Source organism: Talaromyces proteolyticus (genome assembly GCF_021365285.1).
Source record: "Talaromyces proteolyticus strain PMI_201 chromosome Unknown BGW36scaffold_7, whole genome shotgun sequence".
Lineage (NCBI taxonomy): Eukaryota > Fungi > Ascomycota > Eurotiomycetes > Eurotiales > Trichocomaceae > Talaromyces > Talaromyces proteolyticus.
In genome coordinates, this window is record NW_025764283.1 from 270,975 (window position 1) to 298,783 (window position 27,809).

At 46.1% G+C, this 27,809-nt stretch overlaps 8 protein-coding genes across 8 annotated transcripts; 5 read left to right on the forward strand and 3 right to left on the reverse strand.

Annotated features, from left to right (window-relative positions):
* The first annotated feature begins 318 nt into the window (after positions 1–318).
* On the forward strand, positions 319–2,469 carry BGW36DRAFT_342361 (putative MFS transporter). Its single transcript, XM_046213122.1, has 3 exons — positions 319–1,202; positions 1,265–1,520; positions 1,583–2,469. The coding sequence occupies exons 1-3, from the start codon at positions 374–376 to the stop codon at positions 2,229–2,231; spliced, it is 1,734 nt and encodes a 577-aa protein (XP_046070921.1). The 5' UTR covers positions 319–373; the 3' UTR covers positions 2,232–2,469.
* A 329-nt stretch (positions 2,470–2,798) lies between these two features.
* BGW36DRAFT_296777 (putative C6 transcription factor) lies at positions 2,799–5,135 on the forward strand (the record flags this gene model as incomplete). Its single annotated transcript, XM_046211310.1, has 4 exons — positions 2,799–2,909; positions 2,966–3,060; positions 3,110–3,800; positions 3,858–5,135. 4 exons carry the CDS (start codon positions 2,799–2,801, stop codon positions 5,133–5,135), a joined length of 2,175 nt encoding a protein of 724 aa, XP_046070922.1.
* A 1,482-nt stretch (positions 5,136–6,617) lies between these two features.
* BGW36DRAFT_380024 (uncharacterized protein) lies at positions 6,618–10,666 on the forward strand. The gene is made up of 5 exons (XM_046216280.1): positions 6,618–6,863; positions 6,920–9,338; positions 9,394–9,505; positions 9,593–10,255; positions 10,311–10,666. The coding sequence occupies exons 1-5, from the start codon at positions 6,661–6,663 to the stop codon at positions 10,598–10,600; spliced, it is 3,687 nt and encodes a 1,228-aa protein (XP_046070923.1). The 5' UTR covers positions 6,618–6,660; the 3' UTR covers positions 10,601–10,666.
* Positions 10,667–13,757: 3,091 nt separating this feature from the next.
* On the forward strand, positions 13,758–15,323 carry BGW36DRAFT_428010 (uncharacterized protein; the record flags this gene model as incomplete). Its single annotated transcript, XM_046220488.1, has 3 exons — positions 13,758–14,544; positions 14,595–15,055; positions 15,102–15,323. 3 exons carry the CDS (start codon positions 13,758–13,760, stop codon positions 15,321–15,323), a joined length of 1,470 nt encoding a protein of 489 aa, XP_046070924.1.
* Positions 15,324–15,516: 193 nt separating this feature from the next.
* BGW36DRAFT_271276 (putative DnaJ domain protein) lies at positions 15,517–16,816 on the reverse strand (the record flags this gene model as incomplete). The annotated part of the gene is made up of 2 exons (XM_046210148.1): positions 15,517–16,585; positions 16,647–16,816. Coding segments are annotated over 2 exons (1,239 nt in total), but the record flags the coding sequence as incomplete, so codon positions are not given.
* A 584-nt stretch (positions 16,817–17,400) lies between these two features.
* Positions 17,401–19,703, reverse strand: BGW36DRAFT_428012 (uncharacterized protein; the record flags this gene model as incomplete). The annotated part of the gene is made up of 3 exons (XM_046220489.1): positions 17,401–17,565; positions 17,616–19,219; positions 19,271–19,703. The coding sequence occupies 3 exons, from the start codon at positions 19,701–19,703 to the stop codon at positions 17,401–17,403; spliced, it is 2,202 nt and encodes a 733-aa protein (XP_046070926.1).
* A 3,015-nt stretch (positions 19,704–22,718) lies between these two features.
* Positions 22,719–24,747, forward strand: BGW36DRAFT_428013 (NADP-dependent malic enzyme MaeA; the record flags this gene model as incomplete). The annotated part of the gene is made up of 5 exons (XM_046220490.1): positions 22,719–22,804; positions 22,862–22,968; positions 23,020–23,132; positions 23,187–23,265; positions 23,318–24,747. The coding sequence occupies 5 exons, from the start codon at positions 22,719–22,721 to the stop codon at positions 24,745–24,747; spliced, it is 1,815 nt and encodes a 604-aa protein (XP_046070927.1).
* A 1,015-nt stretch (positions 24,748–25,762) lies between these two features.
* BGW36DRAFT_359852 (erg13, 3-hydroxy-3-methylglutaryl-CoA (HMG-CoA) synthase) lies at positions 25,763–27,337 on the reverse strand (the record flags this gene model as incomplete). The annotated part of the gene is made up of 4 exons (XM_046214120.1): positions 25,763–25,906; positions 25,989–27,049; positions 27,108–27,210; positions 27,278–27,337. The coding sequence occupies 4 exons, from the start codon at positions 27,335–27,337 to the stop codon at positions 25,763–25,765; spliced, it is 1,368 nt and encodes a 455-aa protein (XP_046070928.1).
* Positions 27,338–27,809: the final 472 nt, after the last annotated feature.

The following is a 27,809-nucleotide window of genomic DNA, read 5'->3' on the forward strand; positions in this document are numbered from 1 at the left end:
TCCGCTATGTTCTCCCCCCCGCTCGGTTGTAACGGCAGCGCATCTCTCGCCTTTCTTCCTAGGCACTTTTCCGATTTAGGAGCCCATCGATTCAAAATCGAGAATCATTGCGGAGCCTGGACCAATCTAAGCCTTTTGTGGGCGGATAATCAAAAGATGACGGCGAGACGGTCAAGAAATTTTCCTTCCTAGTGGTCGAATGGGGGACTTTTGGTTGCAATTTTGATTAGCTTGAAATGATCATTCAATTGTTAGTGTGCTCAAGTTCTAATATATATATATAGTCAAAGTTCTTTTTTCTCTCAGTAATAGTACTCCATCCCACAGGATCTACGGCAATGAGATAAATGATTTCAAACGGTTTCCCTCCACCATGGGCCGCCATCGCAATGCTGAAAAGTCCTTACAGGACCAAACAAACATTTTGCCAATCGGCCAGCTGATCATAGTTTTCTCTGGACTGGCCTTTTCCTTACTCATTTGCTTTATTGACCAAAATGGTATCAGTGTCGCTCTTCCGACTATCAGCAAAGAGCTAAATGCCGAACAAACCATCTCTTGGGCAGGAACATCTGCGCTTATTGCAAATACTGTTTGCACCGTTTTGTATGGTCGATTATCTGACATATTCGGCCGCAAAAGCGTTTATCTTAGCGTTCTTATACTCTTATCCATTGCTGATCTGCTATGCGGACTAAGCCAAAATGCTTCGATGCTATATGTCTTTCGTGCACTGGCGGGTATTGCCACCGGAGGCATAACAAATATGACTATGATTATCGTCAGTGACGTTGTGACGCTTCAGGACAGAGGAAAATATCAAGGTATTCTAGGTTCGTGCGTTGGGCTGGGTAATGTTATTGGACCGTTCATCTCAGCAGCTTTTGTACAACGTGCGTCCTGGAGAGATATCTTTTACTTGCTTTGCCCGTGGGCGGCGGTGTGTGCCATCATCGCTTGGTTTCTCTTACCTAGCAAGATGCGGCCGGAATCAAGGAAGAGCCAGGTGAAAAAGATTGATTTTTGGGGTGTCCTCACCTCGACAATTGCGATTATCTTTGTTCTGATCCCTGTATCGGGAGGGGGCCTGTATTTCCAATGGAACTCGCCTATGGTAATCAGTATGTTGATCATCGGAGGATGTTCATTTGTGGCGTTTTTATTCATAGAATGGAAGGTTGCTGCGTTACCGATGATGCCTCGTAAGTCGCTCTTACTGCCAAGAGAGCTGAAAGGAAAGTAAAACAGATACTAACAGAACCAGTGTCTCTATTTAAAAGCCCAGTGATTACGGCACTGTTCGCACAGAGCTTTCTTCTCGGAGCTGCCTATCAGTCTTTGCTGTACTATTTGCCACTGTACATCCAGAACGGACGGGGCTGGTCACCTATCCAGTCTGCGCTTCTCACAATGCCAATGGTACTGCCTCAATCCATGGCGTCTATAAGCTCGGGGCTGTATATGTCACGCAGAAACAGATACCTTGAAGTGATTTGTACTGGATTTGCTCTGTGGCTCCTGTAATATTTCCCCATACCCAACAATTACCATATTAAAAAAGAGAGATACTGACCGTTAGCAGAGGATCTGGTTTAACCCTAATGTTTGATGACAGCACTTCTAAGGGTGTGATTTGTGGCGTGCTCGTCGTTGTCGGTGGAGGCATTGGTTGTACATTCCAGCCAACTTTAGTCGCTATGCAAGCCCATACCACCATGGCGAAGCGCGCAGTTGTCATCTCTGTTCGCAACTTCTTCCGCTGTGGAGGTGGTGCTGTTGGGTTGGCTGTCTCAGCAGCGATCTTACAAGCCGTTCTCAAGCGGAACTTGCCCGCTGGGTACGAATATCTCGCTCATTCTACGTATGCAACCCCAGACCGAAGTTCGGTTCCAGCAGCAGATTGGGACGCTATCGTGAACGCATATGTGAAGGCGTCGCATGCGGTATTCATTTTCCAGGTTCCATTAGTAGGATTGTGTTTGTTGTGTTGCGTTTTCATCCGGGACAAGGGATTGAATAAACCAGAGGAGAAAAATACACAAAAAGAGACGCCAAAAGCTGCCACGGAATCTACGGCCACAACGCAAGTTGACGTAGAAATGGAGGCAGTAGAAGGTGAAGACAACTTTGGCCATAACGTGCCAGGGCAATCGGATGAAAAAGAAAAGGACGCCATGTGTCTTGTCACGAGCCCTGCTCTTGAAGTGACGGCTGAGAAAACACGATCATAAAATGAATGATCTGGAATTATTGCTTCCTTTTTATTAAAAGTTGAAAAAAGAGAAATCGGTAAATAATAATTATCATGACGACACGACATCGAGTATTATGCGAGAAGCCTTGCTGGCCAACTTAGAACCAAGTCATAGGGTTCATGTTATTGATAAAGACACAACATTGTATATAGACAGATGTCCTTCTAATCCAAATCTTAAACTAATCAACTCCAATGGAACAATCATCGATATACATTGATTACCTTTAAATGCCAGCTTGTTTCTATTTAGCTTGACACACTGCTTTGGATTTATAGATCAGAGGATGGCGCTGGCCAATGGGAGAGCTCAAACCCAGACCCACCCGTCAACGTCTCACAATTTGGATCTTAATGACAAAATTCGTATCTTACATTCTTTACATCCGGGGAATAGCGAATTTTGATATTGCCACACATTAAAAACTATTATACAATAGCCTTGAGCTGCGTAGTACAACTGCTACAACTATTACAACCGATGATCCATGAAGTGGCCAGAGATGTCATGATTGACCAGCAGCTGTATTGGAAATAGTGCGGCATGGAGTCCTCGCGTGTCAACGTCTCCTCAACAACCACTGGTCACGTAGAGTACAATCCACGGAAGCGGCACAGGACCGCCTGCTCGCGATGCAAAACGCGAAAGCAAAAAGTACCCAATGCATTAGTTCAAATATATCATTCATAGACAATGCTAATTCGTAACAGTGTGACAATGACTACCCATGCTGCTCTAACTGCCGCAAAGCTGGTGTTGAATGTGACAAAGTTTCACTGAATCTCGATAATGATAATGGATCGGGGTAAATTATCAAAGGGCTCTTCTTTTCATCAAATTCTAAGCATTTACAGATACACCCGGGCTCTTGAAGACCGTGTGGCATACTTAGAGAGCAGACTTTCGGAATCTTTACAATCCAGAACTGCAGATGATTCTATCTTAACGACTAATGCCAGCCATATCCTTCACCCAATGGATGCTTCTCAACGGCAAACTCCAGACAGTTCTCAAAGGGTGCTTAATGGCAGCACTGGTACACTAGGTGAAATTGTCGGCTTCCTTTCTCTGGGTGCTGCCGAATCCCCAGCCTATGTGGGCTCCAGCTCAGGTTTATCGCTGGCTGTCAATTTAGGGGAAATGGTTCGTGCAACTGTTATGACAAAAGCGTTTCCCTCTCCTTCAACTACTACGCCTAGAGCAGACTCGCAAGGCGGGAATAACAACCTTGCTGGAGACAGTACCGAGCATCCTTCTCGAGCTATCAAGTTGAATGAGTTGCTAAAACACCGTGCTGATCCTCCAAGCGACGAAATGGGCTCGTATTTCGTTAATGTCTATTTAAGTCGTGTTCATAGCCGATATCCCTTCATAGATCGGGATGAAATCTGGAAGGCTCATGAGGATCGGGGGCGCCTCGGAAAGGCAAAGTCTGAAGAGTTATCCAGAACTGAACGTTTCGGGATATTCAGGCTCTACATGGTCTATGCCATTGCTGCGACAATAATTCAACTCGGCGAGAAATACACTTATACTGCACCTGAAGTGAGTTTGACATTCAACCTACTCTTCTTATATGCCTTCCGTTCTAATGAGCTGTAGAAGTACTACGTGACTGCAATTCAACATGTGGCAGCTGCTTGTGAAACAAACTCAACACAAAATGTCGAGGCAATGCTGCTTTTAGTCATATATCATCTCCGTTCTGCTACCACCCATGGTTTGTGGTATATTATCGGGCTTGCTATGCGAACTTGTATTGATCTTGGTCTACATCGTAGGACTGTCACCGCCGGTCTAGATCCATTTACCATTCAGCTTCGCCGGCGCTTGTTCTGGGCTGTCTACTACCTAGAAAGGGCTATTTCTCTGTCCCTTGGGCGGCCTTGCAGCATTAGTGATCGCCACATTGATATAGACTTACCTCTCGATGTGGACGATCATATTCGAGATTCCACTACACTTACCACTTTGCAACCGTCTACTGGCATTACTACTTTATCACTTTTCCGCGCTATACTGAGTATACGACTGATCGAGTCCAAGATTCAGCATTCTATTTATAGGGCCGATCGACCACTGCAAGAGATGAGGCCGAAAATGGACAAGATATATAACCAATTGGAGGAATGGAAAAACTTGGTATTACCACGTTTTGGAAATGACTTGGATTTTCCCGTGTTGCACTATAACAGGGCAGTTCGACTACTTATTCAGCCTTTCTTGCCTTTATTACCTGTAACCGATCCCTATTACCATATCTGTATTCGTGCAGCAGGCGACATCTGCCAAGGCCACAAGAAACTACACCAGACCCTAGAATACGGCCATTCCTTCCTTGCAGTGCAGACTGTATTTGTGGCTGGAATAACCTTACTTTATGCTCTCTGGACCAATACCGAGAATGTATGGTCGGTGCGTATGAGTAACGACATCCGAGCTTGCTCTACAGTCTTATTTGTCATGACCGAGCGCGCTCCGTGGGTGAAAAGATATCGTGATGCATTCGAGCTTTTAGTGAATGCCGCTATGGAGAAACTTCAAGGAAACGAAGCGGCAGCCTCCTCTGGGATGGCCGGTATGATGGTCGCACAAGGATATGGAAACAGCGGCCAGAATGGAGGACGCTCAGTCCCAGCACCAATAGCCATGGGTATTGTTGCTCCAACAGCGGTAACGGACACAGTAGCACCCCAAGCAACAATACCCCCTGGCTCTTTGCAGACTTCATTTCATTTTGACATTGATGAAGATGCCATGCGAATGGCAATGGAGTTGGCCCCGTGGATTGACCAGGATCTTGGTGAAGGAGCTAGCACTCCTCTCTGGATGCCTGATTTCGACACACTTCAAAATATCGCTGGTCCATATCAATATTAATCATTTATCAAATACGAGTTTCAAGAACTTTTGGTACTAGAGGCAAGGAAATAGGTGAAGAGCAATAAGTGGCTATTAGTCCAGGACACAGCGTTTGAGGGGTATACAGAGATTGCTCAGGTAAGGTTTTTTCAGTCCTCCCAATCTACATATGTAATAGTAGAGGAGATCTTGGGTACTCATTCTGATCTAGTTCGTGCGGCTGCTGCCCTAAGGAGCGGCAACGTCAGAGAGAGAGACGTCGAGGTTGAGTGCGGCAAGTCATGTCATCGTAGTTGTTCATGATTAAACGTCCAAGAAGCATGTCGGCAAAGCTTGCTCTTTAGTAGGGAATACTTCCAGTTTAGTCTTCATCGAGTACCTCCCTTGATTTTATGCGATCATATTACAAAGATTGATGGCTCAATACGATGGTGGCTAGAAAAGCTTGTTTACCAGCGCACAGGTATTATCTATTGATACTCTCCAATGATATATAGCATCTATGAGACTGACCTTTTATGCTGCTATATACTCGCATTCCCACTGGACAAATGACCGCATGAGGGTTAGGAATGTAGTACATCTTTCAGTAACAAAGCAAATTCTTGTATGGGGTTTAATTTATATAGATCGAGATCGTGATCTAGGAAGGCGTACAACCAATGTTTTATAATAGCAAAGTTTCGTCTTTAGAATTTGAAGCTAATCAAAGAATGGTTAGTTGCATATTTTCGTACTGTAATACCGTCCAAAATTATCTTTATAATATTTCCTTTCCTTCGAGAAGTGATGGTGCATGGCCTAGGTTAATTTACTCCTGATTGAATCCTAATGGGTAACCCATATCGCCCATACATATATTGGACCTCAATACAATAAGTTTGTTGTAATGTGATGTGTCGCTGTAGTGATAGACCAAATAACAAGCTATCTATATATTTAGACTCGGGCTGCGATGCCTTCGCAGTGGGGCAGAGTGAAGTCAAAGAGAATGTGTAAAGGTGAAGGAACCCTGTGGTGACATTATGTTTTGGTCATGATATAGTTTAAATTCCACATATGATAGAAGGGTTTCTGTCATGATTAATAGAGAAACATGAAACGAGTATTACACGTTTGATTCTAGCACAAATGTTCTATTACACTAACAGTTTCTGATAAGCACAAATCCAGGTCATATCATGTGGCCGAATATTCAATATTCTGAAGGACCCGTGTCAAGTATTAGTTAGTTAATACTAGTTGAATACGTATTCAAAGCAGAATTAGCGGCTGTGTTTCCGTGACGTGTTCTATGCAGATTGGTGAATGGAGTAAGAAAACTGAGGAGCTATCGGGAAAAGGTTTGCTATCTTGCGTGTCTGCGCTCCTCTTGTTGACTAGTCAAGTTACACAATCTTGCAGTGAGGGGAAACTGTGCCCCGCCAGCTAATTCCAGCCTTAATGTATTGGGGAATTTCTCTAGAAACATTTTGTCCAAACTTATACAAAGCCGATTTAGGTAATTTCCAGCCCTCGACTTTCAAGATACTAAATATCCACGATGAAGAACAGGGCAGCATCTCCGGCGAAGCAAGTTGGGGTCACTGAGGAGAGGTTATCACGTTGCGCATTTTGCCGGCCTGACAATCCAGCGCAGTGGCGATGTGACTATTGCAGACTTCTTTTCTGTGATTCATGCTGGAACATGCCAGCTCCACATCTACAGAATGATCCGGTGCACGCCAAAGTATCTCTCCACCAACAGTAAGTATAATATATTCAATGGGCGTACAAGGAATTATTCTGAACTTGGATTACAGTAGCCTTATATCCAACGAGCTTAGCACCAACCTAAATCCCGAATCGTTCAAGGATTTACATGCTCACGATATGGTTGCTGTTTGGTTCGCTATTAGCCAGGATTCATACCATGGCAAACTAAACTTCGAAGAGTTCCCTCGTTTCAAGCACTTAGTTGATGAACATCAAAAGGCCTACAATACATCTGATCCATGTTACGCAAGCCTTGTATCCTTTGTGGGCGTGACCGGATCTGGGAAGAGCACATTGATTAAGATTCTGATGAAGCGACTTTGGGATGATACTTCAGAATCGACACTGGATCTCAATGAGATTGAAGTACCTGTTTCAGGGACACGGAAAACTTCCAACCCCACTTCAGGAGATGTCCATCTTTACCGTGATCCATACTTGGATCCATCAGAAGCCAACTATCCCCTCTTTTATGCGGATTGTGAAGGCTTCGGTGGTGGTGAAGTTGCCCCCATAGGATCAAAAATTCGGGACACTATTGAACAAATAGCCACGTCTTTAGACTCTGCTTCGCCAAAAAATATGCGCTTTGCTCAAACAGCGCTTAGATGGGTTAAGAAGGGGGCAAAACAGGCAATCGACCTAAAGGTTCCTGGTGGAGGATTCATGAGGCGACAGGAACTTGTCGAAAAACTCTTTCCTCGTCTGCTATATAACTTCTCCGATGTTGTTGTCCATGTTATCAGCGGTCAGTCCGCGAAAACCATGGAGCACATTCTTCTTGAGGTGATCAAATGGGCAAAAGTTTCAGAGAGCGTCGCTGTCAATCATCCTTTTCTCCCACACCTTATTATTGTCATCAATGCAGCCTCAGACACATCTGTATGGGACCCTGAAGAGGCCCGCCGCAAAATTATCCAGGAACAATCCGGCATACTTAAGGAAAACCAGACTGCCATGCTTTATGCTGAACAATATGAACAGATCGGTAATTCTATTTTCACTATCGAAGACCTGTTGCATTGTTTCTATGTAAATGTGGAATTCATTTATATCCCTCAAGCAGAGAGCGGTGTAAATGAAGCTCTCTTCCTCACGCAAGCTCAGAAGCTGCACGAGATGGTGGAAAGGGCTACTCGCGGCTCCCAGTCACTCAAAGCCAATTCTAAAATTCTATTGGCATCGGAAGATCAGGTTCAACTGTTTCACCTAGCCTTTAATCACTATACCAGATTTTTGGATAAGCCTTTTGATTTTCTTGAGACACTGTTTACTGTACGTCCGCTACCACACAATTTTTCAAACAACGTTGTCCGGCTTTTAAAATCCTTTCGGTCCAACATTCAATCTCAAGACTCGACAGAAGTGTACATGGAAAAGCTAGTACCGGTTCTGGCTACCATTATCGCTCTTGACGTGGCTCGATCGTATCGAATCAACGCTCCGCTTATTGACATATTCAAAGGCAATTTATATAAATCGTACGGTAACAGCGGACTACGTCCCTCAGCAAGCCCCAATTCATATGAAGCACAACTTCAATCGGCATTTGAAGAATTTTGTGAGTGGTCAGTTCCATGCTCCTTCGTTGATAGATATGGTCGAAAGTGTCACAATTCAAAACGCGGGCACGCTCTTCCTTTTCACCAAGGGGATACAGCACTTCCACTTGCCTTCGGGGGGTTCGAGTCGAAAGAGGTAGACGAGCTCATGAGCTCCTGGCTCCCTGCTGTAGAAAAGCAGATTGAACTCCTGTGGGACGAGCTTGAGAGTAGTATCGCACCTAGGAACGGCTCTGCATTCTCCTATGGTGTTACCCACTCGATTCTCAACACTGTTTGGGCACACCACGCCCGACAGATATCCTTGCTATTTCAAGAAAACTCTGATCTACGATTGAACTTCCCTTTGATGTGCTGTTTCTGTTTCCATAATCTCCCATTCGAAATCTTACCATGTGGTCACTCTATTTGTGACGATTGCATACATCTTGTTGCAGACACAACCGGCGGCCCGGATTCCCGCGTGGTCTGTATCCGAAGCTGCATCCTCCACAGTACTTCTTGTGACTTTGATCCACCTCATTATATCCATCTCCGTCCTAAGCTTGCAGGCCGTAGAATCTTGGCTTTGGATGGTGGTGGCGTCCGAGCCATTATCGAGCTCAAAATCCTAGAGGGAGTGGAGAAAAAGATGGGAAACTTCATTCCTATTCAGAGATTCTTTGACATTATAGGGGGTACTAGTGCAGGTGCGCTCGTAGCATTTGCTATTGGAATCAAAGATTGGCGAATTAACCTTACCGAACCGATGTTTCGGCAAATATGTGACAGAGCATTTTCCAATTCGGCGAAATCTTGGGTTTTCAAATTCATTCGTGGAAGTCAGTACCTTGATGGCCCCTTTGTTGAGGCTCTGAAGGATGCCCTTGGGAAAACAGCAGATGACTACTTGATTCAAGCCAGGGTAAGACAATCTTGCAAGTAGTAATATATTAGTTCCGGAAATTAAATTTCTCCAGTCGGAATCTAGCGGAATTCTGCGACCAGCTCCAAAAGTTTTTGCTACTGCTACCGTCAGTGAAGGGGATGGCGCTTCTGTACTGCCAAATTACATTCGCCCGCACGATAGAGGTATGGTTTCTACTTGACTTTCCTTATCAGATCATAGAAACGTTCTGCAACGTTAATTGAGTAGTAAGCTTAAAGCTAATTTGCCAGATAACAACCTTTCTGACCTTTACGGTTTCCCATATCAATTTGAAGTTCATGAGGAACAAGAGACACAGATTCGTGTTTGGGAGGCAGCGAGATGTACGACAGCCGCACCAACCTACTTCACTCCCTTCCGGAAGACGGTACCGTTCGCTACCAAATATTACGACGGGGGCCTCTACCACAATAATCCTTCAAAGATTGCACTGGAGGAGAGCCGTCGAGTCTGGCCGGAGGTGCCTGAAAGACACCCTGACCTTCTGCTATCAGTCGGATGTGGCTTTTCGACAACAAACAGCGATGAAACTACCCAATTGCTTACCCGAAATTATCTCTTCGAAGCTCTCAATGTAGTACGACGACGGTTCTTGCAAGTCCTTAACTCTGAAAGGGATTGGATTGAAGGTTTTGGTGTACTGTCAAGAATGGAGCCCAAGCGCTACATCCGTCTAAACCCAGCAGTCACAGAACGCCTTCCAGATCTAGATGACAGGGAGGCTCTAGTGGATGGCAGTCTAGAGCGGATCGTAAACAAGTTTCTCGACGAGCCCAGCACAAAAGCGATTGTTGATCAAGTGGCCCGTCGCCTCATTGTAACATCATTTTATCTAGAGCCATTGGCTCCAGCTAGGGCTAATGGTCTAGAAGAAAGTGCAAACAATTTTCACGGTATATAATAGTTCCCTTTTTGAGCAAGATCACAGAGCTAAAAGGCTTATTACAGGAACTATCCGCTGTCGATTCATTGATGAGTCTCCTGAGATCAAAGCATTTGCAGATGTTATTGCGAGATTCTGCCCCAGTCAATATGCAGACTTTGATCTTCAAGGACCTCTGACGATTGGGAGACTGACTCCCCAATTGCTTCAAATCATGAAGACAGTGGGGACGTTTCATATTGATGTCCGTTTCACATTGCCATCTCATGATACGCCTATTAATATTACTTTCTCCTCCCCTGGATTTGAGGCGCAGGGTATCAGCGGCTGTCCTTTCTTAATGAAAAGAACGTAATGACTCAGAGCTTTCTTCCGGCCAAAGACGTTTTTCAGTTCTTATGCCATTTCAATAATATTAGCCAGTAATGACTATTTTCTTCTTGTAACTCTAGTTTGCTAGTTCGCATTTTGTATTGTATCTCAGCACGACATAGTGTCAGTTACGACTTCCTGTCTTAAATGTGTTGGCGTCATCCACTTGCATCCCATATCTTCGGCTTAGCTTATCGTACTGCTCGTCTAATACAGTGGGACAACAATATTTTCATATAGCACCAATAACTACCAGCGAAACTATGCTAAAAGCAGAAAGCTGTTTTATTTCTTGCCGCAAATAGGAGATTACAGTCTTAATACAGTGGGATGAATTATATTTGAGGATAGCACTAAAAATTTGTAAATTGTATTGTCCCAAAATAATTTAGCACTCTCTGAAACTATATATTATAATAAGAGATCTTGTCAGTTTTTAGTTTAGTTAAATCTTTAGTGTTTACTTTTATTACTGCACCTTTTTGTGTTATCCTCAAACATAATTCATCCTACTGTAGGAATAGCTTGAGATAATAAGTCCTGCAATTTTTAGCGCTATATGAGAGCAGTTGTCATGTGGGTGTACCTCAACAATACTGGCCACCAAAGTGCGTAGGCCATCGTCTGTTTCCTGCAATATGCAGAGTGTATCTCAGATAATTTTGCTCATTCCAGACTGAAAAATTCAACTGACAGAAAAATAAAACTTTCGTCCATATAGAATAGATTGGCGCCATAAACATTCGTACCACGCTAACTGGGTATTCACTAGGATTATGTAGGCCTGCCTTGGTAGTGAAGCAGAATTAATCAAAGAGAATGTGAAAGAAGGGAGTTTCGAATCTTCTTGTAGTGTAAATCTGTCGGGGGATAAGTACTAGCTAGCAAGAGCTAAGCAATATAAAAGAATTCAATAGGAAGGAAAACAAACAAGCTCCTCTATACGCCCTGAAGCCCCCTTTGATCTGCTTCCCACTAAATAAGCGGGCCTCTTGAGGACGTTGGGGATACCTTCGCGAGGACCAGCACTGAGCGTAGCCTAAGCAAACTATACAGGTTCTGCCCGTTTGTGACCCCCGGTCTATGGAGTCACGTGTTGCGTTCTGGCACTGGAGAACAAGCGACAATTTCCAAATTAGAACTACCTCATTATTCTTCGTTGAGAGATGTCAGGGGCCTGGGAATAGCTTCTTTCCTTCTCTTCTCTTTCTCCCTTATGCTTAGTTTTCTTAGAATAGTCTCCCAATAATATTCATTTCTTTATTGTTAAACCGTCTCACACTCACAAAATCCTAACTTAATAAATAATATTATAAATAAGGATATGAATCAACTAATCATTCATTAGTTCATATATATTTCTATATTACTTTTTTAGGCTTTCAGATAAGATAGCTATATGACTGCTACTTATGGATTTATCACCATTAAACTCTTTTCTAATGTGGCAATGCTGTATCTTCTTATCTATTAGCTTCATTCCCCCATGACTCGTGTGAATGCGAGGGAGTTGAATCATTAGGGATAAAGTAAGAGTAATAAGAGTTATATAGGAACTAAATAATGCAAATGTGAGTTAAGTGGGAGAGTGAATAGGCACCATACAGTATTTGATAGTATGTTCTTTATCACCCTCTATCACGTCTTATTACATATGTAATTAAGGACAAGTACTTCATGCTCATCTGGCAATCAATTGATGTTTCACTAGTGGATGGTCGAAACGGACAAGCAGGTGCTCAAACTCACGGGTAGCACCGTCGATGTGGTGATTGCCCCAGTTGGAGTCGGTTCCTTTGCACAGTCCGTCATCTCTTACTGGAAGAGCAGAGAGCATCACTGCGCTACCGCCACCTCAAGTCCGACTCCGCTGCCTGTCTCCAGAGTCTCATCAACAAAGTGCCTACCAAAGTATCAATCAAGGATACTATCATGGCCAGTCTCAACTGCGGCACCGTCTCGTCAATTGTGTGGCCTTTGCTCAAGGAGGGCGTCGTGCGTCAGTGTGGTAGTCTCGGACAGCGAGAAGCATGTTGCTGTGCGGCGACTTCGCCGTTTAGGCGTCTTAGCAGGACCATGTGGTGCCGCAACTTACGTCGCAAAGCGACGGTGGCGCGAGAGAAGCCTCTTTTGACTACGTTGCCTCACTCGCCGACAGTTCCCATGCTGAGACCGGATGCTACGGTGGTCTTGTTCTGCAAGGAGGCCGAGAGGAAGTATAAGCTGTCGCCGAAAAGACGGCTTACGGATTGGATCCGGACTCTACAAAGTAAAAAGATAGAATCCGTTTTATAGAGAACAACAGTCAGTTCAAATAGGCGCCAAGAAGGTTGAAGCAGCGCCGGGGAGAGAGAGAGGATCCATTTTTGACTCTCATTAGTCCTGCAGTATTGTATGCTTTTCCATCGCAATCTGTTGATTTAAAAAGGGGGGGATTCCGAGATTGCCTTTGCAGGAGGGTAAAGAGCGCCATTTGTTCGCTATGTTTGACACATCCTAGAGCAACTCACTAGGTGTTCTAGACAGGGTAGTCGGTCAAACTGCAAGGCTCTTCCACTAAATTCTGTCAGCACCTTGACTAAGTATCCTTCAGCTTGTCAACGATACATAATAATATACGCTATGACTACCACTGGGGAGAACCCCGTTGCATAGCGAGGGACTTGGATTATTCAATATAAAGGATATTACTTTAAAAGAGGCACTTTGTATGCAAATTCAATTTGACATGGTGTCTTGTTGCTTATACATTAATATGACGGAAGTTTGAATATAGTATTAAGATTTTCTGTCTTTCATCTGCATCTGCACCAATTCATGTCAGATTAATTTAAGCTTCTTGGGGGACCACCCGTAGATAATGTAAAAAGTTCAAATATTATTAATATTGCTATGGGGGTAGGTGCTCCTATACCCAATTTACTTTTATACTGCTATACTCAAAACCTTTCTCACCATACTGTAGTAAGTGTTGTTATCGGAGGATTGCCGTCGGAGATTCTCCGACGCGGGGAAGCTCCGTACATATTGTTAGCATGTGTCCAAAAGAAAGCCTGATAAATACAGAGATTTCTTTGGGCTTGGGGTCGCTTTTTTGTTCTTTTGCCATTCAAACCAGCTGGTGCTCTATACTCATCATCATGGCGGATGACGAAAAGAAAAACCCCGTGCTGTCTCTAGACGAGACAATCTCTCAGCTACCCCCTCCAGTACCATTCACACATTCGGCAGCAGATATTCAGCAATTGCCACATGACAAACTCCCAATTCTTGTTGTCCTAGATGATGATCCAACCGGAACGCAGACTTGTCATGGTATTAATGTTCTAACAGTGTGGGATGCGGCGACTCTCGAAGCCGAATTCCACAGTGGAAATCGCGGATTTTTCATACTCACCAATTCCCGAGCATTACCCACGCCACAGGCACGCGATCTCATCCACGAAATATGTACAGCCGTTCAAAAAGCGGCTGCTAAAACTAACATTTCCTTTGAATTTGTTCTTCGTGGCGACTCGACTCTTCGAGGGCATTTCCCAGATGAGCCGGAGGTAGCAGAACAAGTCTCTGGCAAGGCCGATGCCTGGATCCTGGCGCCATTCTTTAGGCAAGGAGGTAGATACACCATTAATGATGTTCACTACGTCTTGGAAGGAGGGACCAAGTTAGTCCCTGCAGCGCAAACGCCTTTCGCCAAGGACGCGACGTTTGGATACAAAAGCTCCAATCTAGTTGATTACGTCGTGGAGAAGTCCAAGGGTAGCATACCGGCTGAACGTGTCAAGTCTATTTCTTTGGAAGACATTCGAGTGGGTGGTGCAAATGCTGTTGTGCAGAAATTATTGAGCTTTGAGAAAGGCTCTGTAGTTGTTCTTAATGCCATTGTAGACACCGATATGGAGATCGCAGTTCAAGGGTTACTACAAGGTCTGTATACAAAGAAACTGCCCCTTTATATGTAGGCTGACATGCTGTAGCTACGACACAAGGGAAAAGATATTTGTACCGGACAGGCGCAGCATTCGTATCCACAAGGCTCGGTATAGAACAAATACCACCGCTTTCTGCGACAGAGTTAGAATTAGACCAATCACAAACTTCTCCAGGCGGCCTTATCCTAGCTGGATCTTACGTACCGAAAACGACTGAGCAGTTAGAATGTTTGATTGATGGACGTGGTGAAAAGTTGAAACGAATCGTCCTCGATGTGGAGGAGTTACTTGCAAATAGTGAGACATTAGAAGAGGCTATATCTTCTGCCGTAGATCTTGCTGGGGAATATATCGCCAAAGGAGAAGATGTGCTTGTTATGACAAGCCGCAAACTTATTATTGGAAAGGACGATATATCAAGCCTGAATATTGGAAGTGTTGTTGCTGCGGCGCTGGTACTGTTTCTCCGCTTACTGGTTCCGCGGCCGCGATACATCATAGCCAAGGTAAGCTCCCTATCAATAACGCCAAGCCAGTATTCTAATTATTCAGGGTGGGATCACATCGTCCGACGCTGCAACAAAAAGCCTGCGAATGCGTCGCGCCGAAATCAGAGGCCAGGCGGCTTCGGGAGTACCACTCTGGCGATGCACGGAGTCAACCTCAAAATTCAGTGGTATCATCTATGTCGTATTTCCTGGGAATGTTGGAGAGAAGCATACATTACGCGATCTCGTCGCAAGCTGGGAAAAGCTAGCCGTCCCAAAACATTAGACCTAAAAGATGGCCCGAAGCGATTGCGGGGGTGTTGGATAGTGAAATGAGGTATTTGGAGGAGCTGTATAAACCAGCAACGATCAAGGGCATCAATGTATACAGCACTCACTCAACTGAGGAATATAGGAAATATATTCTAAAGATCTACCTATAAATACATTCAAAAAGAACATTAAAGCTCGTCTTTGTGGTCTTCTGCTGGTGGCGATGGACGACCAGAGTCTTTGAGAAGATCAACGCCATTTTTCCGACGCCATTTCTCCCACAACGCGTGGAAATCTTTCTCCATTCCACTCTCCATCTGGTCCGGCAGGACAACAGTATACTCCACCAGCAGGTTTCCATGATCTTCCCCTTCGTCATGTTCATGTACATGACCATCGTGGTAGACCGGCATACCCTGACCCTGTACCGTCTCTACAGAAAGCGGCTGGACAACCTCGCCTCGCTTGCGGCTTAGCTGGACTATATGCCCGTCGAGATGCGTGATATTTCGAGTCCATTCACCCATCCAAGCCTCTCGCAGCGACAGCACCTCTTTCCAAAATAGATCCTTGCCCTTGCGACGGAAGAACGTCCCGTCCGTCCGCTCCTCGTCGTTTGCGCCGAGCTCAGGTTCCTTTTCGTCGAGGATCACGACCAGGTCGCCCGCAACCCAATCGGGGCTCTCGTCGGCCTCATTCTCAAACGTCAGTCTTGTCCCCTTGGACATACCAGGCTCGATTGTTGCCGAGATGGAGCTCGCCTTTCGAACAACCCGTTGGCCGTGGCAGATGGGGCATGGCTTCTTGATAGATTTTCCCTTGCCGCCGCACTTGTCACAGTGTGACTGAATCTGTTGGAACATCCCTGGCGCGATCATATGCTTCTGAATAACTATACCACGTCCTCCGCACTTATTGCACGTCTCAACCGTGCCATCAGCCGAGCCCGTCCCTTCGCACGTTTCACAGATTTGCTGCTTCTCGATGCTAAAATCAACGTCACGGCCGATGTAAAAATCGCGAAGCGGTAGTTGGAGCTTGACTTCCATGTCGGGGCCTTTGCGGTGACCGCCACCGTGTCCAAAATGCCCACCACCACCGAAAAACCGAGAAAAGAGGTCGAAAGGATCGCCGCCTCCACGATCTCCACCCCGCTTGTGTTGTTCTAGACCCTCATGGCCATACTGATCGTAGATTTTGCGTGAACTCGATGTAGATAATACTTCGTACGCTTCGGCGATGTCGACGAACTTTTGCTTTGCGGATTCATCGCCTCTGTAAAATACAAATCAGCATTTCGGCGTTTATCGAATCTTGTTTTGAAGGAGAAACGAACGGGTTCTTGTCCGGATGGAACTTTTTACTTAACGTGCGATATGCGCGCTTGATGTCCCGGTCTGATGCTGACTTGTCCACCCCGAGGATCTTGTAGTAGTCCTCTGCACATAGAACCAAAGGGAGAAGCAGTAAGACAGATATCACTGCTATTATATGAAAAGAAAGCATGCTGATGCTTTGTCCTCGAGTCGAGGATATTCGGAATGTGCTGTCGTGTTTTCAATATGATCGTATCGTAGTCGACGGCTGCAATGCTAAAAGGTATTGGGTGTTGATGTCCGTCCTTGGTACACTTTGTGTCCACTCACGAGGCTATTACAGATTCACAATGCGATCCTGTAGTGCTCGTCCAAAGAATCGGGCTCAGGTATATGCATTCATACCGAGTGAACTGCCTGGGAATTTGAAGCCACGTGGAAAGGCGTGAAGGCTGCGCATCTCAAAAAGATCTAACACCAAGATGGTTTAGGTGGCCGTACGGGATATCCTCCGCAGGACGGGAATGGGTCAGTCACGTGATATTTACACCCTAAAAAGACAGGCTGGAAGTCTATTGATTCAATTACAGAACCATGGTAAAATTAGGTATATAGTGAAAGCTGTGCTAAGTTGTATTTATGAAAAAAACTCGGAAATTGAGTGACCCTATACATGAAAACTCAAGATACTCCAGCTGTCGATATACTATAAAAAAATAGAAACAAGCAGCTGAGAAAAACTACAGCCCATATTATTGCTTCCTTTCCACGGTTTTATGAAAGTGTCGTTGCATTTACGTCAAAAATTTCGTTGCGCCATGTCAAGTGCAGGCCACTACTCTCATCGCCTCGCTCAATGGCCTCCTGCGCCTGCTCAGCTTCCTCCTTCCATACTTTGACAATACTACCTGGTGCATAGATTCCCTTGAATACACCGGCCTTTGGGGGGTTGTTGCAATTCGTCGATGAATATTGGGGTTAGCATAGACTTGCGGCCGTGCTAGTAGAGCCCTGATAAAAGTAGCATAATCTGGAGGGTTGGCAATGTTGACGGCACGCAGACGTTCCCGAGCAAATACTAGCTCTCGGTTAATAGTCACAACCATAGAAACGACAAACTCGGCGATTTTCTTTTCCAGTGATCGGCGAATAAGCTGCTTTAAAAAGGGCTTGACAAGCCATAGCAAAGTCTTCCACCGACTACGTTTGATCTTGTAGTCCAGCTTGTGCACATGCACACGAACACCCCGAAGAGTGACCAAATGCGCAAGCCGGTCCTTCCCAATCTCCAGGTCGATAGACACATCGATGCCCCTTTCATCGAGGAAGAAGCTCCCGATACCTTCGTCGCCAAACCGGAACAATAGTCCACTGTGTGCACGAATCCAATACCCGAATTCGGATGCACTGATGTTCAGACCTTTTAAACTTACTGTAATAATAGTTTTCATGTTTGTGTGAGCCTTCTTTGAATGGACCTTAGCCAATTCCATATCAGTTTTAGAAGAGACTAGAACTTTGAATGGAAAAAATGACGACTGGTTCACTGTCCTCCCAGGCTCCAGAACCAAATTTTCCACTAACAGATCCATTTCCGGGATCGAGATTTCTAGTCTTGGGATAGGGATATGCTGAATACTGCGAACCAGTAGAGGAAGGAAAACATGTGCGACATCAGCAACTAATGTGCTTGTTCGGTCATTGTATACATTGGACAAGTTGTGGTAGATCTTTTTTGTTGCTGCGACTAACTTCACCAGTGGAGCATCTTCACGTATAGCGCGCAGAGCTCGTCTCGTTTGGTGCAAGAAAGCATCGATGTCAGCACGTAAAGTTGTTTCAGAACCCACATTTTTAGTCATTTTGGTCAATTCATCGAGACGCTCGGAGGCTGAATCAAAGAATTTGGGATCGATTAGCATTTCTTGGAGGGATGCACCAAGACTTGATATCAAAGATTCAAACTCCGGGTCTTTTGAAGAGTGCCTCATGACATTATGAAAACGTTCTTCTAGTAACTTCCACTCTTCAACGTCACCAAAAGATCGAACAAATACCCAGAAGCGATCGACTGCATTTTTCAAGTCTGCGTTAATGTCGATATCTTCATCAATTGCGTTGACAGTATTCTCCGCGGCGTTTGAGTATATTAAACCATACCGCTGAACAAGTTTCGAGAGTGTTGAGACCGAGTCTGAATAATCATCTCGATTTCGAAGTTTCAAAACCGTTTGCTTCAAACGGTGAAGCAATGCATCTCTATACTCACCGGAGAGATGTTCTTCAGCGCTTTTCTTAGCTGTTTTGCCAGCATCAGCAATACCTTCTTCAGCAGTGGCAGTGATGAGATTCAGCTCCCCGCGAAGATCATCTTTAGATGGATGTTTTCCTTCATCCGCACCAGCACCTTTGACCTTGGACATTTCCTCCCGCGAAGGTTCAGCAACCTCTGCTACCTGATGGGCGGCTTCGGACACGGAATGGCTAGTATCAGCGAAAACCTGACGGCCGACTGTGGCGATATCATCAAGGAATAATCGGAAATCAGCATTGGTGAGAAGCAAGTTCCCGACTGTGCGAAGACTATCGTATGCTATAAAAATGTTATGCGATGAATAACCACGATGATTGTTTGGGAACTTACCGGCACGCATATCAGCGTCACCTTTAGCACGGGAAGCTTGACTGACTAGTTTCGGTGTATCTAATGATGCCCTGGATTTTGAGAGATACCATAGAAACTCTTGAAGCTGATCGTCGTTATTCTTCTCTCGAAGGAGCTCGATGAAAACTCGAAAGAAGATTTTGACATCTCGGGCTAGCTGTCTGCCCGAGTCGCTCAAATCCTCCACCCGGGGGTTCAGAACATCTGAAGCCAGAAGTGTGCGTAAATTGGCGATGACTTGCTCGGTGGATGGCATGTAACCCTCGGACAAGGCCTTGAACATTTGATAGGAATGAAGCTTTTGGTGCAGCTGACGCTGTCGAGCAGTTTCATCTTCATATATAGGCAGCAGGGGCTCGGTATCAGCATCTCGGCTGCGCTGCGGCTTTCTGCGACCGCAGCAAGACGACATGATTGCGATGTCAATGTCAATGTCAATGAGTTGGAAGGTGGATGGCGTGGCGCGTCATGCAATGTGGGGGAGTAGCTGTTCAAGGGAAAACCGTACAGTCTCGCAACGGAATGAACATGAAAATTATTGATGGAAACAATATGCCTTTATCGGATTAGAGAAAGCGACGGGCTCGTTCCATTCAGCGGTTGTGGCGTGTGAAGAAGGGGAGAGGAGAGGCTGGGTGATGAAGCATGACGTTGCCCTGGATTCCCTGTTGACAGCCGCCCGCCTTGGAATCGCACCTGCCCATTGGTGCAAACAATTCACTCGCTTATGCAGATGCTGCATGCCCGTGGTGTTTGGAGCTGTTTAAGTTCTTGGACGGCTACATATACAGTCAAGAATTAAATCTCTGTCATTATTTGCTTGACAGCATGGTGGAATATTGGCCTTGACATCACTTACCGCTGATGCTCAGAGCTTGTGTGGAGCCCAGCAAAGCGCTAGCCACTTCGGCACTTGCTTAAAGTCTGAGACGCTCGTTCGCGGGCTTGCTCAATGAATATGGCCTGCTTAGGGCATTGTTCAGTGTCGGCTCGAGATGTCTCATTCCCTGATAAGAGAATATTAACAAAAAATTCTACTTGGGCTATTCCCAATGATGTAGTTGGTTAGCATTGGCTCGCAATTGTCCTGAAAATGAGTCTCAGTTGGAGCAATTTTCCTTTTTTTCCCCAGCTAGGATGTTTATGATGACTATATTTACATAAATAACGTACGACTGAAAGGCCCTGCTGGATGAGACTAGCTCTGCATTTTGATAGTGCAGATACAGAAGGGCCTTGAGATTCAGTCTGGCTATGAATGTTTACACGGGCAGCTAACCTGAAAAGGCTAGCTCGGCCTCCAGCTCTAGATCGACCATGGCGAACGGCGATGGGGCGATAAAATCTCGGGATATACTCCGTAGTGAGTCAAGAGTTATGAGTAGAATATTCAACAGTTGAGAACTAAAGATCAAATTCTTCATTGGTGTGTGCTGTGTGCTGTGCAGTCGCGATAACCAAAACTGAAATGCCGAAATATGCATCCGACTCTGATTACTCCTTCACGATGAGTCATTATGGGCAGAAAAAAACAGAAGTGGAAACCAGCCGGACATTTTCCGGTGGCTGACACATAACTTCAGAAGTCGTGACAAACTTCATCTTCCATAGCTACAAGCTACAACACTTTAAACTTACTCCGCACTTAGGACTGCTTCCCCTTCAATGTTGTTCGGGCCGTGTTGGCATGTCGTGACTTTAAGTGTAGTATCAATTAATAATTAGTACACAACCGTTGCCTAATGAGTATTACTATTGCCCCTTTTGAATTTGGAGCCCAAGTCAGCTTAGTCAAGACTCAAAGACAAAATAGCCCGCGGCCCCTTCAACAGTGGATTCGGAGGACGGGTCCAATCGGAACAGCCACCCACAATCATCATTAGTGTCGATGAGACGGTAGGACATATTTGTAGACCGGGGCTGAGATGTAGTCGTCAGACATTCTGCAGGCAGAAGAATAATCACGAACCAAGGCGAGGAATACACGACGAATGAAAGGCAGAAAACAAAAAGCACCGAAAAAAAACGAGGACGCACTACGTACAGCTTCGCTTCGACTTAGACGCTGGAAAGGCTGAGGGAACATCTTGGCGGCCACCACGCGACTTGAAGAAGACCCGCATCGGCGCCAACGCCGCCAGCTAAATTGCATGTCGTAGCTCTTCCATCGACTAGCCGTCTCATATTGTCCTGAAACCGCGAGCTAGGAGCTTGCAAGGCCAGGCATTAGTATGAAGCTATGAGTCTGTTTCTGAAGCAGTTCTCGACCGATACTGTACTCTCCATAGTGACCGAGATATATCTTGCTGTTGGGCCGGAGGTTGCCCCGGAGGAAAGACAGTTACTGGTTTACTATTGTGTGGTTGTGTCTGAGTGATCGATCAGAGTCCCCAACAAATTCTGTGCTTCCCGATAAATCATAATACTTTGGGGTTAAATAATAATATGCACTAATAGATAATAACTTAATAATAATGTGTATGGTGGCCAATGGGAGGCCGCCCAGGTTGACTGTGGTCGAAAAAATGGCCCGCTGATTGGACATTATCCCGGGAGCTAAACCGCAGCGGGAAAGAGGCGGGTTCCCGTAGTCTTCTCTCGTTTGTTTCCAGAAACAGGCCGGCGACGATTGGCTGGCGCCGGCCCAACAGCTCCACTCTGTCCTGTTCGGGCCGGCTGGCATTCGCAGCTTCCCCGACTACCTTCCCAACGGTCTCATCGTATTGCTGTTGATGTGCGTGAATTCTTGGTCTCCTCCTGCAAGGGATGCAGGATGATGATTATCTCCAGTTTCTTTTTCTGTCATTAATCCCTCATCTGCATCTGCTGCACGGTAGTACACGCGCCTGCCGAGAGAAAGCTTCGCACCCCGAGTCGACGTCCAGCCACTAGCGTCCCGGCTTCTCGGGCAGCCCGGCCGTGGTTGGCGGCCGCAGCTGGTGTCAAATTTGAAATTTCGTGTCCAGATCCAGGCGCTGACCTAGCGCCACGGCTTTTTTTCTGCCATGAAGCTTACTCGAAGCTACTCCCCATGAACCGATCTCCTTGGATGGGTCCTGCATCCCCGCTTCCTCTAGGGCTAACGCCAGCACCGCGACCCCCGTTCTACTCCCCCGAGTCTTCCCGATGTCCAAACCTACGAACTCCTTGATGACCACGAAGCTCGAGACGATCCTACTCTGGTTTCATGTGTGAGCCTTGTCACGCACATGTCAATCAGCTCAGGGGCCCCTTCTACTTCTCCTCATATTGTTGCCCGCGTCTGGACATGTTCCGCCGTATACATAATCGCGTGCCTCCCCATCGAGTTGCGTCTGCCCACAAAGTTGGTAAATTGTGCATTTCAACGTCCTTGTCTGCTACCGCCCCAACTCCATCCCCAGTGACTCAAGCCTCCGAAGCCTCCTTGTCGAAAAAAAGAACCACCATGCCTGGCACAATTTTACCCTCGCTGCCCAGCAATCAGCAGCGTTCAGCTCACCATCTACCTCATACTGGCATTGCCGGTCAATCGTAAGTATCTTGACCTGTTCTGGTAAACAGACCACTCACCAGTTTTTTTGTCAATAGAGAAGGCACCTTCGATACCGCCAACCCCCCTTATATCCGCAAATACCTCCGCACATATGGTCTCACGCCTCCTCGCGCAGAGAGCTACGAAACCCAGAAGACGAGATGTGCGTACCTATAGTGTTGCCCAAAAAAGAATTCCTGCTGATCTACCCTAGGTCTGGCACAACTCGCTTTAAAGCAGACCGCAATTGATAAATACCTCTATCTGAGCACAATCCGCAAAAATAATGTCCACCTGTTCTACCGTCTCATCACGGATCACATTCGAGTGAGCTATACAGTAATCCAATAATAAAGAGCACCGCGTTCTAATTGCATTCAGGAATTGACCCCTCTCATCTACACCCCAGTTGTCGGCGAGGCATGCCAGCGATGGTCTGAGATCTACCAACAGCCAGAAGGTCAGTCTAAGTGCTGGATTGCATGGCGTATAGCAGAAACTGATTTTATTAGGCATGTACTTGAGCTACGAAGATAAGGGCAATATCGCTGCTGTGATATCAAATTGGCCGCAACCTACTGTCGAAATCACTGTGATCACCGATGGCTCCCGCATTCTTGGTCTCGGCGATCTTGGCATTAATGGCATGGGGATCCCTATTGGCAAGCTTGCTTTGTATACCGCTTGTGCTGGTATTCGTCCCGAGGCTACTCTTCCGTTGACCTTGGATTTGGGTACAGGCAACAAAACTCTTCGTGAAGACCCCTTGTACTTGGGCAGTCGACGAGATAAGGTGTCACCGGAGGAAGAGCAGGAGTTCCTCGACGAGCTTATGGCAGCTCTTACCGAGCGTTGGCCTGGCATCGTCATTCAGTTTGAAGACTTCAAAAACCCATTCCCTGCTCTTGAGCGGTACCGTCACAGATATACTTCTTTCAATGATGATATCCAAGGGACTGGGGCCGTCATCCTGGGAGGAGTCATGAACGCCGTAAAACGGTCTGGTGTTCCTCCCAAAGATCAGCGTGCTGTATTCTTGGGAGCTGGAAGTGCTGGTGTCGGTGTAGCTAAGCAAATTGTTGACTACTTTGTTCGCGAAGGCTTGACTGAAGATGAGGCCAAAGCTTGTTTTTATCTGGTTGACACTAAGGGCCTTGTCACCGCGGACCGTGGAGACCGCCTTGCGGACCACAAAGTCTACTTTGCCCGCAAGGACAACAATGGCCAGCAATTCAAGACCTTGGAAGAGACTATTGACCACGTGAAACCGACGATGTTGATGGGTCTTTCCACTCTAGGCGGTGTTTTTACGCCGGAAATCTTGAAGAAGATGGCTCAGTGGAATGAACAGCCAATTATCTTCCCTCTGTCGAACCCTTCATCACAATCTGAATGCGACCTGGAAGCAGCAATCACACACACTGATGGCCGGGCATTGTTTGCTTCAGGTTCTCCATTCCTTCCCGTTACGTTCACCAATTCTGCGGGTGAAACCAAGATCCACTACGGTGGTCAAGGTAACAACATGTACGTGTTTCCTGGTATTGGATTAGGAACCATTCTTTCCAAATCTGTTGAGGTCACGGATAGCATGATCTTCGCCTCTGGCGAAGCTCTCGCGCACTGTATGACCTCGGAAGAACTCGCTCGGGGTCTGCTATATCCCGATATCACGAGAATCCGGGACGTGAGCGTTGTTGTCGCACGACATGTGATCCGTGCGGCCCAGGAAGCCAAGGTTGATCGGGAGACTGGCATCCATGGGCTGAGCGATGCTGACCTGGATGCCTGGATCCGCACCCGCATGTATAGTCCTCACTCAGAGGTTGCTTCGCTTGAACGGGAAGTAGGCGCTCTACTGTCATCCATCGGGCGTCCATTCCCAAACGGCAATAGCTACTTTGCCAATGGGCTAGAGGAGGACAAGCACGCTAAACTGTAAATAAAACAGAAGAAAGCAAAAGGATAAGATGATCTATCGGGACATTTCGCGACACCAGAGGTGGTTGCGCTTAGTTGCATCGACCATAGAATTAGTTTCGGTCGTTAACGTTTTGGACTAGTTGTTTCGGGCATGGGCATTGTGTAGCACAGGCTCAGTGGGTTCTTGCATTGTTGGATTATTGGGATACGATATTGACGCTACAATACCCTTCTATTTCTTGGTATTAGATACACTACACTAGTCTCTGGATATAATCAAAAGCACTATGTAATTTTCGAGCCTCGGCATCTCCTAACTACCCCAGACTTACACCCCAACTTGTCACGACTCTACCCGAGAATAAGCTTGGCCATCATCAACAGGACGAAAACGCAGCAGGAATGGCTGTAATTGTTTAATACTGGACACGGGAAGTCCCGTAGTCTCTGTGGATTCTCCACATGAAAGTGAGAGTGAATAATTAGACGACTGGAACGTGCGTCATGCTATGCATGCATGCATGTGATGACGGTGTCCAGATCCGTATTTTGATAAATTTTAGGGTTATTCGGTTATTTCTACTTCACGAGTACATTAAGATGACAAAAGTTTGAACATTGTAGCATAAAAGTGGATTGGCTTCAGGACATCAGCTGTCCCCCATATCGAGATTTAATAATATTTGAACTTTATTGCGTTATCTAAGCCCCCCCGCCCCCAGAACATTTGAAGCCTAAAATTAATCTGACATAAATTGATGTAAATGCAGATGAAAGATAGATAGAAAGTCTTCATACTATATTCACACTTTTGTCATATTAGTGTACATGTACGTACGTACGTAGGTATGTATTTTTCTGCAGCATCTCGATACAAACTACGGAGTTTCTCGGCGGCAGATCGATATCAGAAGAGAAAAAAGAAAAGAAAGAGGGGTTGCTTTGTAACGCAAGCTACATCTAGTCCATACAAGCTTTTCTATTATTGGCATGCAGTGTAATCGGCAGTAACTTCCTCCATGAATGGAATATGCCTAGTTGGATTCCTTGACGGCGTACTTGCGACGAAAAGCCTCGTCGATCTCGGTTAGATAGTACGTACCCGAGGACAAACGATCGATGGAGCCTTTGGGAATGAAGCTCTTTTGCTGATGGGCTTGTTCGCGGAGGGTACATGCCTGTATTTCCGTGTTAGTAGTTAGGGACAGAATGGGAAAACATTTAATTTTTTTTTTCTTTTTTCATGTGCGGCGTACGAACCTGGTTATATTCCTCAGCCGACACCCGAAGTCTACCCTCAAGTCGACGATGGAGATCAATTTTCTCCGCAATTCCACCCACGTCCACGTCGCCCCGGACTCGAATCGTGTACAATGTGCTCGCTGAGCCCCCGCCATAGCTGAATACTCCCACCGTGGCGCCTTGAAGCCGCGGGCTGGGTATGTTGCAGATCAAGCTGATGAGGCATGAGTACACGCTCGCCGTGTAGCTGTTTCCGCACAACGTGGCTGCAGTCAGCGATGGCTGCACGCGAGTTGCGAAGTTGGCCTTGGACAGGGCGACGAATGTCTTTTCGATGGTCTTGTCCGTGAGCGAGGTTTCATGGTCAATCTCCTTGATGCCAGCGGGGACATCGCTAAAGACGGCGCTGCTAGGGTTGTGAAGATAGTCCTGGTATAAGAGTCGCGCGTAGGATTTGGCTACCAGCTTGCAGTACGGCGCGTGAAAGATCATGTAATCGAATGCATCCAGCCTATTGCTTAGGGGTTGTTCTCCAGTTGTTGATTTTTCCTTTTTGGCTTGATAACCCCGGTAGCACTCCTCCAGAGCGGTTAGATAGCAAGTATTCGAATAATGGCCATCCACCACGGGATATTCACGTCCAAAATCGGGTTTGTAAAAGTCATACGCATGCTGCATCCAACTCGTCTTCGAGCTTCCTTCAACCACCAAGGGAGCATCAGGTCCAATCAGCATTGCCACGCATCCAACACCGCCTGTTGGTCGTGCAGCCGGGGTATCGTACAGCGCGATATCGCCCATGGCGACGATAGCGTCGCGGCCGTCCCAGGAGCTCGACTCAATCCAGTTAACGGCATTGAAGAGTGCGTTTGTGCCACCGTAGCAGGCATGGATGGTGTCGATGCCTTCGATGTCGTTGTTGCCGCTAGGCGAGAACAGTTGCATCAGCACGGATTTGCAGGACTTGGCTTTGTCGAGGATGGTTTCTGTGCCGACTTCGAGACGGCCGATAGATGTTGCTGAGATGGAGTATCTTTTTAGGAGCGAGGAAACGGTTGTTAGGAGGATGGAGTAGATGTCTGATTATAAGTATAAGGTTAGTGAGCTACCCCCCGAACCCGTGGATAATAAAATTACCCTCGCGGTCGTCGCAGAATGCCATGGTGGCTTGCCCAAGTCCGAGGGTGAACTTTCCGGCGCTTACACCCATGTATTTCTCGAGGTCTGTCTGGTCGACATACTACATAGCTCTTGTTAGTAATGTTCGAGATATATATGCCAAGGTACATATGTACAAAGCATCATACCTGGTTCGGGAAGTAGATCTCCAGGGCTTTAATGCCCACATTCTGGGGTCGTCCTGACATGCTGATTGATTATGATAGAGAGCTTCTGAGCGTGATTGTCTGAGATCAGGTCGCAGCCTTCCCGGTATTTATATCCACTGCACAGAGAGGTTCTCAATAATGTGTCTGCCTGCTTCTCATATTTTCTGGTTTCATCCCCTTGAATAATCTCCATCTCCCTCACCTTCTCAAGTTGTTTCAGTATGGAACTGGTCTGCTCAGCCACACGGCATATATCTAGTCTAACTAGACCAGAGCTATTGAGCCCTATAAGGAGCTTGGGCCAGTCTTTCGAGCAGCTAAGCTACAGCTTTCACCTCATCAAAGCCGGTTATTGGACAATTGCTCAGGTACCATTCTTTCTATTCCACTATATCTAGCCAGCAACATTTCTGAGCGGGGCACATGTTGCAGGTATAAACATTATTCGACCAGTGATGACATCAAGTGGGGCGGCACATTAAATCAAATCGGCTAGCTATAGATAACTCTA